The 14,600-nt window shown below is 38.4% G+C and overlaps 1 protein-coding gene across 3 annotated transcripts in view; it reads left to right on the forward strand.

The window, feature by feature from the left end:
* Positions 1–14,600, forward strand: part of Osbpl1a (oxysterol binding protein like 1A) — a 179,880-nt gene that overhangs the window by 95,224 nt on the left and 70,056 nt on the right. For all 3 annotated transcript variants that reach the window (XM_010643791.1, XM_033757581.1, XM_010643816.2), the window contains one exon: positions 7,504–7,666. In XM_010643791.1, the coding sequence (XP_010642093.1) occupies positions 7,504–7,666 (163 nt within the window). The remainder of the gene's footprint in view (positions 1–7,503; positions 7,667–14,600) is intronic.

Raw genomic sequence — 14,600 nt, forward strand, 5'->3', positions numbered from 1 at the left:
ACTTTTATCCCAGAGGCTTCAGAGTCTCCTGCCCTAATCACTTTTGTTAAGAGTAGAATGATCTGGTCATATGATAAATGCATGTTTGTTCTTCTTGGAATTAAAGTTTGAGAAAAGCATTTTTAGATACTGAGGTAGACATTCAACATAAAATTAAATCTTTTGAACATAGTATTCAGTGACATTTAGTACATTCATAATGTGCAGCTGTTTCTAAAACATTTTCATAACCCTGAGGGAACCTTTACCCATTAAGCAGTTACTCCCCATGCCACTCTGCTCCCAGTCCCTGAAAACCACTAATCTTTTTCTCTGTAAGAATTAATCCATTTTGGACATTTCATGTGAATGGAATCATACCATGTGTGACCATTTGTGTCTGCTTTTTACTTAGTGCAATGTTTTTGAAGTTCATGTGCATCGTAGCATCTATCAATATTTTATTTTTTTTATGGCTGAGTGGTATTTATATATATTTTTTTCTACATTTGTTTGCAAAAATTTTTTTTGCTATATACCTGAGTAGAAGTCCTGTATCATAGGGTAATTCTGTGTTTAATATTTTGAAGAACTGCACAATCATTCTAGACATCAACATTTTACATTCTCATTACCAATAGACAATTCATACTTTTCTACACCCTTGTGAACAGTCACACACCCCCCTCCAGTTGTGTCCACTCTAGTGGGTATGAAGTAGTGTTTCTCATTGTGGTTATGCTTGGTGTTCTCCTAATGATTAAAGATGTCAAATATCTTTTCACATGCTTGTTGGCTATTGGAATATCTTATTTGGAGAAATATCTAAGTCCCTTTCCATTGTTTAAGTTGTTTGTCTTACTGAGTTGTAAGAATTCTTTATATAATTATATTTATATTCTAGAGAGTAGATTTGTCAGATAAATGATTTACAAATATTTTCTAAAATTCTGTAGATAGTCTTTTCATTTGGTTGGTCATGTTTTTTGATGCACCAGTTTTAAAATTTATGTTGCTTGTGCTTTTGGTGCACTTCTCTTTGCATTTTTAACTGACTCATAATAAATGTTCACGTTACAGTTATGTCATGATGTTTCCTGATCCTGTTAAGCTCTTTGTGATTGGGAACTTCAGTTCTGAGGAGGGATCCACAATTCTTGGAATGCACAATTATGCTCCTGGAGGGCGGGGATCTAAAGGGTGGTTTGATAAATGTTTTATACTATGGTAGTTCTGTCCCTTTCCCTCATTTTCCTGGTCTAGTAACCACTGACCACAAAGAAAGCTGCACAGACCCTCTCCTTTTAGAGAGGACTCATGATTGTGTCTTACCATCAACAATTGGTACTGGGCTATGTAGTTATTGGCCACACCATGCATTGGAGAGCTTATTGGGATTTGGTGATAAAGTGTCTTGGTGACTTTTGGCAACTTTATAATCTTCTGTTTTTATATCTATATACATATATTTTTCATAGACTCACTATAAAGATTTAATAACCTAACAGTATATGAAAGTCCTTTTTGAGTAATAAAATGCTATATGGATATGTTAATAATAGAGATAAGAGTTTTGTCTGTGTAGAATCATGTTTCATATAGTGCTCATGAAATTAAAGTCACCTTTTATTTTTGACTAGATAAACTTGGGAAGTTAGGAATGATGAGACTTACTTTTGGTGTCATTTTTACCAAAGGCCCTGCACTTAAATCCTTTTTCTTGGTAAAATTTGAATACTTATTAATATTGGCTTAAAAGATCTTGTAAACAAAAGCTATCTGGTATTGTCTCATTCCTACTTCTATCTTTTCTTATCTTAATATTTATCCATTAAAAATAATTTCCTGACACCTTTGAGCATATTTCAGGAACTAGGAATATAATTTGTGAGCAAATATGGAGAATTAAGAGGATGTGATACTTTTTAAATACTTTTAAAAATTCAAGAATCTTTATTGAATTGGTTGACTTAGACTTTTTCTCTTTTAATATAGCCAATGCTGATTTAATACGTCACATTGTAATATGTTTGCAGCATGCTTAAAATCTACCATTATGTGGTGGTTTAACATCCAGTTCCATAATTTGCATGATGATGCATAAAAACCTTTTGTAATTTTTTAACACATCATATTATAGTCTGGAGTAATTTGGAAATTACACACTAAAGTACAGTTTTCTTAGAAATATAATCCTGTAGGTGCTACTTTTGGGTTGAATAGCATACATACATAATGGAATCTAAATTATTATAGAAGTTCCTTCTGTATTATGATTGGTGTCGTTGGTTCAAGTTTCCAATTGAAGGGCAAATTGTTGAGAACTTATTTGCATCAAATTACTTTAAATGCCAGAGCCATTAACAAAGCACTGGATAAATGCGGAGTCCACTATTGGTAGCATACTTTGGCAGGGAACACTGCTCTTGTTTTAGAAACTTGCTTTTCTTTTCTCTTTTTTAAAAGATACATAAAAAGTAAACTGTTGTGTTGCATTGTCATTTGTAGATAGTGCTAGTCTCCCATTAATTTTATAAGAACTTATTTTTAAGTCATTCTGACAAATATATGTGCTGCTGAAGCGAGCATGTCATTCTGACAAATATAAGAGTAAAACTTTCTGGTATTTTATTGACCCTCCCCCCCAATGTCATCATCACCTTGTTTTTAGCCCTCATAAAAATCCAATTTTTCTGTTTTTCTGTCCTTCCCTCCCTTCTTCTTTCCTCCCCTCAACAGTTGCTGAAACTGCCCTTGTCAGGTTCATTATTGATTTCCATATCACAAAATCCGATGGTCTTTTGTGAGTTCTTATTTGATCTGTAATCACTGTTTGGCACAGTCACCTTTTCCTCCTTCACATACATACCTCTGTTAGTTTCCAGGGTACCACAAATTCCTGGTTTTCCTTTTCAGTCTCTGTTCTCCTCGCCTGCCTTCTTTTTTCTTTGTTTGATTTCCTCTGCTACTGCTTTCTCCTCTTTCTTAGTAGGATTCCATCCTTTGGTTTCTTCTTATTTGTTTTTCCCTTCTCCCTAGTGACATGTCTACTTCTTCTGTTTAAACCTATGTAACGTTTCCTTTTTTGAGCACCTGATTTGATATTTAATTGTCCACTTGATATCTGAACTTCCATGTCTGATAGCATTTCACAAGTAGCATAAATGAAACGGAGTTTCCATTTGTCCTTGTTCCTCCTGCAGTGTTTCCCATGTTAGGTATCTGACTGTCCTCAAATTACAGAGTTATCCTTGATTCTCTTTGCTCTTACATCATGTAGTCCGTTTGTTAGGATCACTTAGGTCTTCTTCCAAATTTATCGAGTTCTCATTACTTCTCTTTCTCATACCCATCTCTTATTCCCATTGTTGTAGTAGCCTCTTAAGGGATCTTTTTGTTATCCTACTCATCACCTCTTCCATGGTCTCTTCTTAATCTGGAGCATAAGGACATTTATTATATTTTAGAAAGCAGTAATAGGTAGTGTAGAAGACCTAAACAGTGCAGTAGTCAGATTGGAGGACAGATGAGCTCTTAGCAGCTGTACCATATGAGACCTGTCTTATCCACAGCTGTATGAGTGTCAGGGAGTCACATAAGCATCTGGAAAACAGTTTGAAGTGAGGGTATTATTGGTTGTGTAACTACAGAAAGGGGTGTCAGTGTTATTCCTTCACTTAAAGATATGTTTAAAAAAAAAAACTCAGAGCTAGTGTTTCAGTTCTGATTTAATTCTTTGTTACTATAGCTTTATGTGTCGTAAAAAAGAAATAAATAGGCTGGTGGTGTTAAACTGACCAAAGCGTGCCCAGTTGAAAGAGCTACACCACTGATAATCAAGACCAAACTTTCACCTATTTTATAACGAGAGAACTGCATTCCCTTTTCTGTGTGTACTAAGCACCAGTGTCCTACTTAAGGACGTGCCTTTGCCAAATGTAAGATTATTATCTCTGCCGTATTTAACCCCTGTGAAACACAGAGAAGTGACCTGGCATTTTCTAGAATGAGGGAGTAGTTAAATGTGGATAAGCTGCCTCACAGATGGCTGTTTTTAAAACTCTGAATTCCTTTGCTGGCATCTATTCACTTTGCCAAGTATTCGCTGTGAATTTCTCTTATGGAATAAAATGAAAGACTGCCACATTGGAGGGGTTTGAGGAGAAACACCTGGAAAGGCTTACATTTGTGTTAATGTTTTAAGGGGCTCCGGATGCAAAGCAGAATGTTTACTTTACCTGTGTCATGGTTCAGTTAATTTTTGCCTAATACATTTAAGATTTATGTTCTCTTGATTATAAATTGGTTCTTGTTATTAACCTTAATCTAAAATGTTTTAATGTAATTAGAAACACAGGTTTGACTTCAGTAGTCCTGTGAAATTCTTTACTTCCTTAATAAGTAGTAGAATTCCTGTAGTTTGAGGATTCAAAAACCTAGTAATTAATATACATGTGTCAGTACATAATGTAAACGAAACACCTGGAATTGTAAGAAGGTATTTCACAGCAGATACTGTTTCTGTTACACCATAGTATCTAAGTTAGTAAAGGAAAATTTGGAAACAGTTTAAAAGTAAGATGAGTATTTTGTGAAGTTGCACTCTGTAATATCTTTGTTAATAGTTCTGTACTAACTTTTAGATGGAAGATTTCCGCTGGGTATTTCTGAGATGTTGAGATTATAGAGGATTTGGAGTTACATTGGCCTGATCTTTCTTGTTTACTACGGGGTATTAACAGCAATTCAGGTGACTCTCCTGCAAGGGGAGAGCTTATTGCCAGGGGAGTTTCTGTCATGTGTCGCTTGCCTGGTGGAAAGGACTGCACTTTATAGATATTTTTATGTAAGGTTTTTTCAGTGCAGTAAATCCTGTCAGGCTTGATACTGATGAAGGTATCCTCTGAATAATTGAAAGATAAAAACAAGGTCAGAAATGGAAGGTTAGTGCCTCGTCTTCCTCCACTTCCCACCCCATTCACTCAGTCTTAAGAACAAGTGAGGGGGCCAGGGCTTTAGCTCAGTGGTGCCGCCTGCCTCACAAGTGCAAGAACCTGAGTTCAATCCCCAGTACAAAAAAAAAAAAAAAAGAACAAGGGAGAACGGAGAATAGCTGTGGCGGACATGAGGCGATGCCTATTGTAGATGGAAAAAGGATGCATCCAGTAAGGTTTTGTTGAAGGCACTGGATATTTTGGGGTCTTGTTCCTTTGCCTGCCAGTTGTCTGAAATCTGCTAGATTGAGAAATTAAAATGTATAGACGTTAATTAGAGGGAATGAGCCAATTCTTACATTTAAAGGTACAGTGCCAGCACGTTTACATTTTGGTATTTGAAACACTAAAAAGATAAAGCAAAAGAGTGAGGGAGGGAAGGGGAGAGAAAGGGAGATGATTGATGAAGGAATTTGGGTCTTCTTGCGGGATTGTTCATGGAATTTACAAGTGCAACTGTGCTGATTTTTTTTTTCCATTCAAAGACAGTTTTATTTTGGACATTGTGCTCAATTCTGTCATCTTTATTTATAGATAAAGGAGTTGTTTAACCCATCAGATGGAGGAAGAGCAGCCTTTTATTTTTTTAGGTTGACTCCACCATATTATCTCCTCTGGAGATACCACTTATAGGAATATTTGCAAGTATTTTTTTTTCCTAAATATTGTACTTATATAAGCATTTGACTTTTTTTTTCAGTTTTGCATGCCTTTTCTGCATATTATTGCTTACCATTTACTGCTATTCGTATTTCGTTATTATGGCTCTAATAATTATAATCTTGCCATTGTAATGATAAACACTAAAGTGCCTGAGGACTGGACTATTCCCAAGTTGATAAAGATTTAACCCTGTTTATGCTACGAGCTGAGCATTTCAGTAAAACTGCGCTTTAAATTATACGTGGGACTCTTAAGAGTGTTCTAAGGTGCAGCTGTCGGGTCCTCAGGCCCACAAAGAGCCAAGTCAGAACAGGGGAAGAGATGCCGTACTTCTAGGGGGCCTGGGCGGAGGAGCGAGAGGAGGAGTGTTAGCATTCAGCAGAGTGAGGTGAGCGGGAGACATTGAGAAAGAGTCAGCAGCCCTGCCATCGGAGGCAGAAGGTTTGCAGTGGAGTGGTGGAACCCTGCCCAGTGTTTTTCAAAGTGTTGGAGTGGCTTCTGGGCCTGGACCTTGAGAATCTATAGGGATGGAAGAAGTGAAAGAAGCAGGGGCCGATTTCATCAATGAGGTTCTGCTTTCTGAAACTTCATTTTGTATTTTGGGATTATGTTTGACAGATAGATAATGCAATTAAATGAAAAAACAAATTCAAAGACCACTGTGTTGAATGCTACTAAATTAAATATTAGATGATAATAGAAACCTGTGTTTTTGTTTACTGAGACTGGGTCTTTCTATGTAGTTCATTCTGGCTTTGAACTCACTATGTAGCCCAGGCTGGCCTCAATACTGCAATCCTCCTGCCTCGGTCTCCCGAGTGCTGGGATTTTTGGCATGCACCCAGCCTGATAGTAGAAATCTCTTATAGGCAGGAAACTAAGGAAAAGGAGACAATTGCTAAAGAGTATGTGCTGCTGAAGCGAAGCACCACAGTGGCTAACATGGATCTCAGCTTTCCTGGCTCTTGTATCTGGTTTACCTCTGGCTCCTAATCAAGAAGGATTGAGGACTGATGTGATTTATGGAGTTCTGATAGAAAAGTAGGTGAAGTGTCTCTCCCAAATCCAGAGCAGACTATCTTACAAAGATTAGATTACTTGTATTTTAAAGGTATTAGTCAACTGCAAAAGGTTAAGACACTCTTGAGTCACATGCAAAGCATACGACTTGAAAGGGTAGAAAAAATCAAACCAGGATTTACTTTTTCTATAATTTATTTTTTTAGTGTACTAAATTAAAGATAAAATGTAGAATTAAAATAAAAACAGAGTTAAAAATGTAAATTAAAGTGTTTATTACTGTCAGCTTGTTTCCCTTCATTTGATATGCCGATTGGTTTAGAAGTACACTGGAGTTTACTTCTAAAGTACGTATTCTAAATGGTGCATTTTGTCATTTAGGATGGCTTTTAATTCTTGATTTGGTTAAGTCTTTTTTTTTTGGTACTGGGAATCAAAGTTGGGATGTTGTGCTTGTGAGGCAGGTGGCAGAACCACTGAGCTAAATCTCTGGCCCAATTTGGTTAAGTCTTCTTAATTTCCTAATTAATGTTGAAACAAATATTCTTTATTTTAAAAGAAACTTGAATGGTTTCTGAATTGACTCACACCCCTTCTTGTACTGAGATCCTGATCATTTGAGCTGAAATTGTTTGGTGATTCTTAATCTGTTTTCATTTAAAGTCCCTATGGGAAGAACAAAATTAGCTCAGTAATTTTTCTTATTCATCTGTGTGTGTATAACATGACTTTTCATTTCTGATATTGCAGTAGAACTGAATCAAAAGTAAATAGTTTTTGCTTCCTTCAGTCTGTCTCCTGTCACTCAGAAGCCCTTTTTTTTTTTTGTATATCTGTTTTCTTCTAGGTGAGGAATTTAAAATTGGAACAAGAGCAAGAGAAAAACAAAATCTTGTCAGAAGCGCTGGAGGCTCTCGCCACAGAGCATCATGAACTAGAGCAGTCTCTGGTTGAAGGGTCCCCGCCTCGCAGCATCCTTAGTGAGGACGAGTTCTATGATGCGCTGTCAGGTAACTCTGGAAACCTCCCACCTGTGTTGGTTGCTGGGGATTTAGAGTCCCCCCCACCTAAGTGGCTTTTTAGAGTAGATGCCACCTGGAGTCTCTGGGAATAAGCAGAATAATATAAACAGAATATTTAGCTCCCCCAGCTGCCTGTTTTCTGTTAAACAGTCAGGAATCTGGGGTGAGATTCATCACTAAGTCCAGAAACCCCGACACTAACCAGCCAAGGACCTCGCTGTTCTGAGTGGGCTAGTTACAGTATCTATTTCAGGAGGCTTCTTGAGGGTTTAGTGCTTAGAATACTGCCTGGTGGTATTCGGTACTAAAAACTGGGAGATGTGGGTGGCGATTTGAGGACAGCTTGGAGAGAAGATCCTATTATGGGGGAATTTTAAACTTTTAATGATTAAATTTAGAAGTTTTGAGACACATGGGTAGGGGGAGGGAAAGTAACAGGGAAGTGGTTGGAGATCAGTGAGATTGAGAACATTATAGAAGGAAATTAAATGATTATGTAAAAGGTGGATTACTGGATTTCACAAAACTTGACCATGGGAGCAGAAAACGTGTATATGAAATGAAGAATCAAATTCATAATAAGAAATGAAAGAGAGGCAGCATGTTGAGAGATAGTAGATGTAAGAATTAAAGATTTTGTTAATGAGGTTAAAACATGGAATGATAGCAGACAAGGAAGAAGATATTGGTTTAATGTAGACTTATGGAGAATAGAGTCATTACATAAGATGAACACAATAAAATAACGTGTTTATTATTAAGGTGAAAATTTTAGCAGTCAGAGTTGGGAAAAATTAGAGAAAGAAAATTATGATGCTGTTGTTGTCAGTTAATGATGGGAGATGTGAAAAGGATGACTCGGACTGGGAAGGAAAAGAGGTAGAACTTGGTAACCAGAATGTGTGGCATGGTGAAGACAGTGTTTCACATGCCTGGTGGAGGTGGGAAGAGGGTGGGGGCATTTAAGGCTGCCGACGTGTTGTGCATCAGCTCTGTGCCACTCCTATTGGTGGTGTCACCCCACATGTTCCTTCCGTGAGGGACACCAGGAAGGAAGTCACTATTATAGACTCAATGCACTGAGATCTGAGTGCCAAAAAAGAGTTCAGGTACTCCTGCTGCTTGTCATCTGTATTCTAAAAAAAAAAAAAAAACAACAACTTTAAATTCTTCGTTAAAAGCATTTGTTACAAACAATTTAGTAAGAAGTAGATACAGAGCCCAGTGCAATCCTCCCTTCACCCCTTACCCTTGCTTTTCTTCAGGGGTTCTTATTAGCAGACTCATTAAAGATCTCCCACAGCTCCAGGAAATGCAGGGAAGGATGGGTGCCAACCCTTGAATGGCCCACCCAAGTTTGTTACATTAGTGCTGTGGGCACCCTGTTTCCTATTACAATTTTTTTTTTTTTTTTTTTACCAGGGATTGAACTCGGGTCCTTGTGCTTGCAAGGCAGGCCACCGAACTGCTGAGCTAAATCCCCAGCCTCCTATTACAAATCTTTGGAAGTGTAGAAACAGAAGCAGTCAGATGCCCTCAGTTCAAGTCCTGACAGGCTGTGGCCTAGCCATGAAATTCTCTTGAGACCACAGTAGCTGTCATTGTGGAATGGCACCATCTTCCACCACAGTCTCTACACATCAACCCCTGATCCACTTCCTTCTTCACTTCTCTATAAAAGAAGAATTTTCCCCCTTAACAAAAGCCATTCTTTCCACATTTGTTCTAATACTTATCTCCTTGTGCCTTCCAAGACTTGTGTGTAGTTATTGCTTCCTTCACTTATGCTTTCAGTGACGTATAAACTTTAAACACTTTACTAACTTAAAATTGAAATTAACAATGGAGATTTATTCTTGTACATTTTCGACTTTAGAGGTCCTGAAGTCAAGCGTTGTGTTCCTTCTCAAAGCTGTAGGAGAGAGAGAGTCGATTTTTGCCCTTTCTAGCTCCTAGGCACTCCCTGCATTCATTGGCTCAAAGTGTATCCTCTGAATTCAAAGCCAGAAGGGTGTCTTCTTCAAGTCTCTGTCTGACCCTAATTCCCTCCCTTTTAAAAGGACCCTGTGACTACATTGGGCTGGCCAAATAATCCAGGATAATCTCCCCACTTCAAGACTTTTAACCAGATCTGCAGAGTCCCTGTCGCTATGTCTAGGGTAAAGCATTCATAGGTTCCAGAGTCAAGGATGTGAACACAGCGAAGTCATTATTCTGACCATCATAATTCCCAGATTTGTAGCTCCAAGCCTGATCTTGTATACCCATCTGTCACCTTGATGTGTAAGAGGTAATTTCTTGATCTTCTTCCCTGATCTTGTTCTCCCTGAAGTTGGCCTCATGTAAGTACAAGGCTCCTCTTTCATCTCTTAAAAAAAGAGCTTGACATTCATGTGCCCTGTCCAAGGCCTGTCCATCCCCCTCCAGATTATACTTCGACTGTATTTATTTTGGTACCGGGGATTGAACTCAGGACCTTGTGCTTGCGAGGCAGGTGGTGGAACCACTGAGCTAAATCCTGGGCCCTCGATTTTATTTTTTATTAATGTAGAGTAATAGTTAAAAGTACAGGTGCTGAGGTTGAAGGCTGTTGATAAAAAGTTATGCCAATGCTTATACCCTTGGGAAAGTTGTTTTACTTTTCTGTGCATTATTTCTTCATCAGCAAATGGGTCAGAGGATTATTTGAGGCATAAATTAATAAATATTTGTTTTGTACTTAAAACAGGACCTGGCATAGGGAACGGTGACAGGTGTGTGCTCATTACCCTGCATGCAGCCAGCCACTCTGGCCTCTTTCCCGATCTCTGTGCTTCCAGCCTTGCCTTGTGGAAGTTACCCCTGTTCACAGTGGGGCTTTGTAGATGATACCTCATCACCTTCTCTGTCTGCATTCTTTCGGTGGCTTCTCATTGCCCATAGAAGAAAATCCTTGCCACCTTAGCAGGCCACCTAAAGGGCTCTGGACTTTCTCCTGAGGCTGCCTGTCTCTCTACACCTGTTTCATTGCTTTTTTCTGCACTTGCTGCTTTCTGGCCACACTCACTTTCCTCTGGGCTTCAGGCAGTTGGATGTGCAGTTCAATGAGAGTAAACAAACCTGTATCTTGTTTGAAGGTTAATTTTAGTATATGTGCTGCCGAAGAGAGCACAGGAGGTTAATTTTAATTCCTCAATCTCAGTAATTAAATCAAACCTATCCTAATACTGAGAAGATGTGAAAACATTTTAAAGATATTTCTCAAAATATTTAAAAGTTATTTTCACTAAATGTTTAATCTTCTTTTAAAAAGTTATTAATTTGTGTCACTTCTTTTAAAGTGAAAGGGAAATTTTATTTGCTTAGCTTGAAAGTCCATAACTGTTTCCTTTTATCGTGTCCCTTTAAGCTTTTTCAGGTAAGCGGACTGAATGGAAAGCAACAGCATAGTGTAATTTTTCAAACCCTATGGGATCTCTTGAGAAAATTAGTTTTCCTGTATACTCAGTAACCCAAGATTCCATAAAATTCCATAAATCAAGCAGATTTCTTTCTCATAATTTGTTTGAATTCCCCTGCTTAAAGTTGTTTAAAAGGAGATAAATCTAATGAAGTGTCACCTCTTCATGAGGGGCAAGGAGTAAAATGCTTATGTCAAGCAGAATTTCAAATACAAGAGATCACTTTCTGGGAAGGGCTAAACTCTCATACAGAGTGAAGCAAAAATTCATTGAGAAACTAAGTGATAACTAGTTGTGTAGAAAAACTTTATTCTGCCAACAAATAAAATTATAAACATACTTTGTGGAAAAAGAAAGTGATTTTACATGTTTCTGCTCTATGAGATTCATTTTTTTACTGTATACTTTCCTCTTCTGTATGAAAACACTAACATACCTTTCAGATATTTCCTGTCTTGGGTAATTTTTCCTGACTCCAGGCAAAGTAGTCCCTTTCTTTCTTTGCTCCATTTAAGCCTCTTTGATAGCCTTACATTAGTTTATATATGTCTCATTGGAGTACTTACTCATTGCTGGGACAAAATACCTAATTCCCACAATTTAAAGAAGGAAAAGTTTATTTTGGCTCACAGTTTGTAGAGGTTTCAGTTCATAGTCCACTGGCTCCAAGGGTGGCATGGCAGAGGCGAAAGCTCATGGTGTGGCAGACCAGACGCAGAGATGAAAGAAGGAAGAGGGAAACATACCCAGGCCATACCCCCCGTGATCCCCACCAACCAGGCTTTACCTCCCAAAGATGCGTTTAGCCATGACTCTTCAATGGTCTACTCTATGATGAGTATCATGGCCCCGTGATCCAGTCACCTCCCAAAAGCCCTACATATGAGCGTATGAGGCTTTAGGGAGGCATCTAGGAAAAAAAAACATAACAGGATGGGAGTGACCATATATATTCACATGCATGAAGTGCTTGCTCTGCACAAGATCTTTGTCACCTCTGAAGGATTGGTGAGTGAGTGCAGGTTGTTGAATAAATGTCAGTGATATTTCTGTCCTTAAAAATATATTGATACTCAATATAAGAGCCCAAGATACCAGGACTACTTGCTGATTTTGTGCATCTGTGTTCACACTTTGATTCTGTGGGGGGAGGAAGGAGGGATGGCAGAGGAGGAAGAGGGGTTGAGACATAGAATCAAAAGATAGAACTGTGCACATGGAACTTGCCCTCAGCTAGGAGCTGGAGACCTCCTCATAGAGAGGATAATAGAAAAAATAGCTTAAGGGGAAGGACACTAAAGGTGTACTACTTTGAGTCTCTAGGAATCTTGTAAGGAATTATTTTGGAAGCATTTATTACTGTTTAAATAATTCCATGGTTGTTACTCTTTAGTATGGGTAGTATGATATAGCGTCTTCCTGGAAAATTCTTGCCCTGTGAATGTTATAATCATCAAAGTGGTTTTCATACTGTGTTTATATTCTTTTTTAAAAACATTTTGAGAACAGTTGCTCAAGAAAAGCTTTCTTGCTAAGTTTTTATTTTAATGCTATTTTGGTTGAAATGTTCATGAATAATGCATAAAATCCAATAGTGTAGACTGGCAAAACCAGTGGACAGTTATGTCACGAAACGGAAGCCCACTGAGCATTTTTAAGCAATTACGGGGGCAGAGCTTTTCAAATCAAAACTTTCACAGTGGAATGTGGTCCTGATGACGTTGGTTTTGTGTGGAGAACAGTAGCAAGCAAACAGTTATGAACTCTGTCAAAGTTTAATTCAACAGGCACAATAGGTGAGAGTTGATAAGTAATAACATCTACACTGACATTTTCTGTGCAGCAGTTACAGCATTTGCCTGAGGTCGGTAGCGGTGTTAAGAACTCAGAAGTACATCATGACCATTTACTAAGACTGTGCACACTTTTCTTTATGTTCCGTTCACGTGTCCCGTGTCCTCTCCTTATGCAGTTTATTATTTAAAGTTACATATTTTATCTGTGCCTTTTCTTTACTCTGTACCTGTCTAGTATTTATAGCACTTACTTCTCTTATCCCTTTTATTTGCTATTCTTGACTTTTATCCTGTTTTTCCTTTTTGTATGTTTCTTCCTTGTCTCCTCACAATAACAGTTTCTTAAGGGCAGAGACCTGGTATTAACTTTTTTATTTCCCTTGCTAATTATGAGCATAAAACAGGCTGCCTGGTTATAAATGTATAGCAAACTCAGTATCAGAGAATATGACTGTTACTAAACACCCTCATAATTGGCACAGCACTCAGGCGGGTGTCAGAAATAGTGGAAGGGGCTCTTAGTCTAGCACTGAAAACTGATCCACCAGATTGCTTTTCTGTGTGTATGTCATAGGTGCACACTGATGAATGTAATTTCTTTTTGAAGTTTTTGTTCCAATTTTAGTATATGTGCTGCCGAAGCGAGCTCATCTTTTTGAAGTTTTGGATGACTTTCTGGGTCATCTTCATTTTAAAAATATTTTTATTGGCTGAGTTCCTGTTTCCATTAATGTTTGTTATGAAATTACATACGTCTCCTATACATTGAGAAGGTTTTATTGGCCATACATATGTAGTGAGTGCTCACAGTGTGCCAGTTACCTTCTTAGGTGTGGAGATGCAGGACAAGTCAGGGTGTGGGCAAGCTAGGAGGCAAGACCCATGCATAGAAGGTCATCGGATGTCCTACGATAAAGTAGCTGGTCCTCCAGCGCTTTGCCAGTACTCACTCCTAAGATTAGACCCTGCCCTGCACCTTCCTCAATTGCACTGTCTCCTTCATAATCCATACACCCTTCAGTCTGACCATCTCCTGTCTTTCCACCCATTCTCTCTCGAACTCCAATCTGATGTTTCTTTGACCACACTTAGATATCTGTTCTGTCTATTCACTACCCTACCCGTGTCTTTACTTCCTTCCTACCAGGCTTCCACGGTGTGGGGTGTCGTGTTGTTGGCACTTTCCTTGTGTCTTCCTGCATTGTTCTCACCTGGCACAACTCTAGCTGTTCTTTACTTCCCATTCCCTAAACAACAAGATGAGGCTGAGACAAGGACAACACCATGCTGTGGTCTTGCTTTAAATCCGTGGCTTTTACCTTATGACTAACTTTTCTGCTGTCAAGGAATCTTGCTGTTCTCTTCTAGTTCTTTCTACATGCTTATCTCATACTTGTAATCTCAGCAAAAATTTCGAATCCCTTCTCCATCTAAGGAATGATTTCTGTCTCTGAGAAATGATCTGCCCCCCCATGACCACCGTACATGTGCATGTGTACCCATATCCTTCATGTTTGTTCTGCCTCTAAAGCCGAGCTTTCCATTTGCTTCTGGGATCCTGGATCCTTGTGCTTTCATAAGGACATTGTGTGCAGTTCCTTTTCTCCACCATAGTCACTTATTTTTTGTCTTTAGCAGTATATCCTAAAAAAAAAAAAAAAAAAAAAAACACCCCGACCCCCAACC

This window comes from Fukomys damarensis, unplaced genomic scaffold (assembly GCF_012274545.1).
Source record: "Fukomys damarensis isolate Sample0158 unplaced genomic scaffold, DMR_v1.0_HiC HiC_scaffold_30, whole genome shotgun sequence".
Taxonomy (NCBI): domain Eukaryota; kingdom Metazoa; phylum Chordata; class Mammalia; order Rodentia; family Bathyergidae; genus Fukomys; species Fukomys damarensis.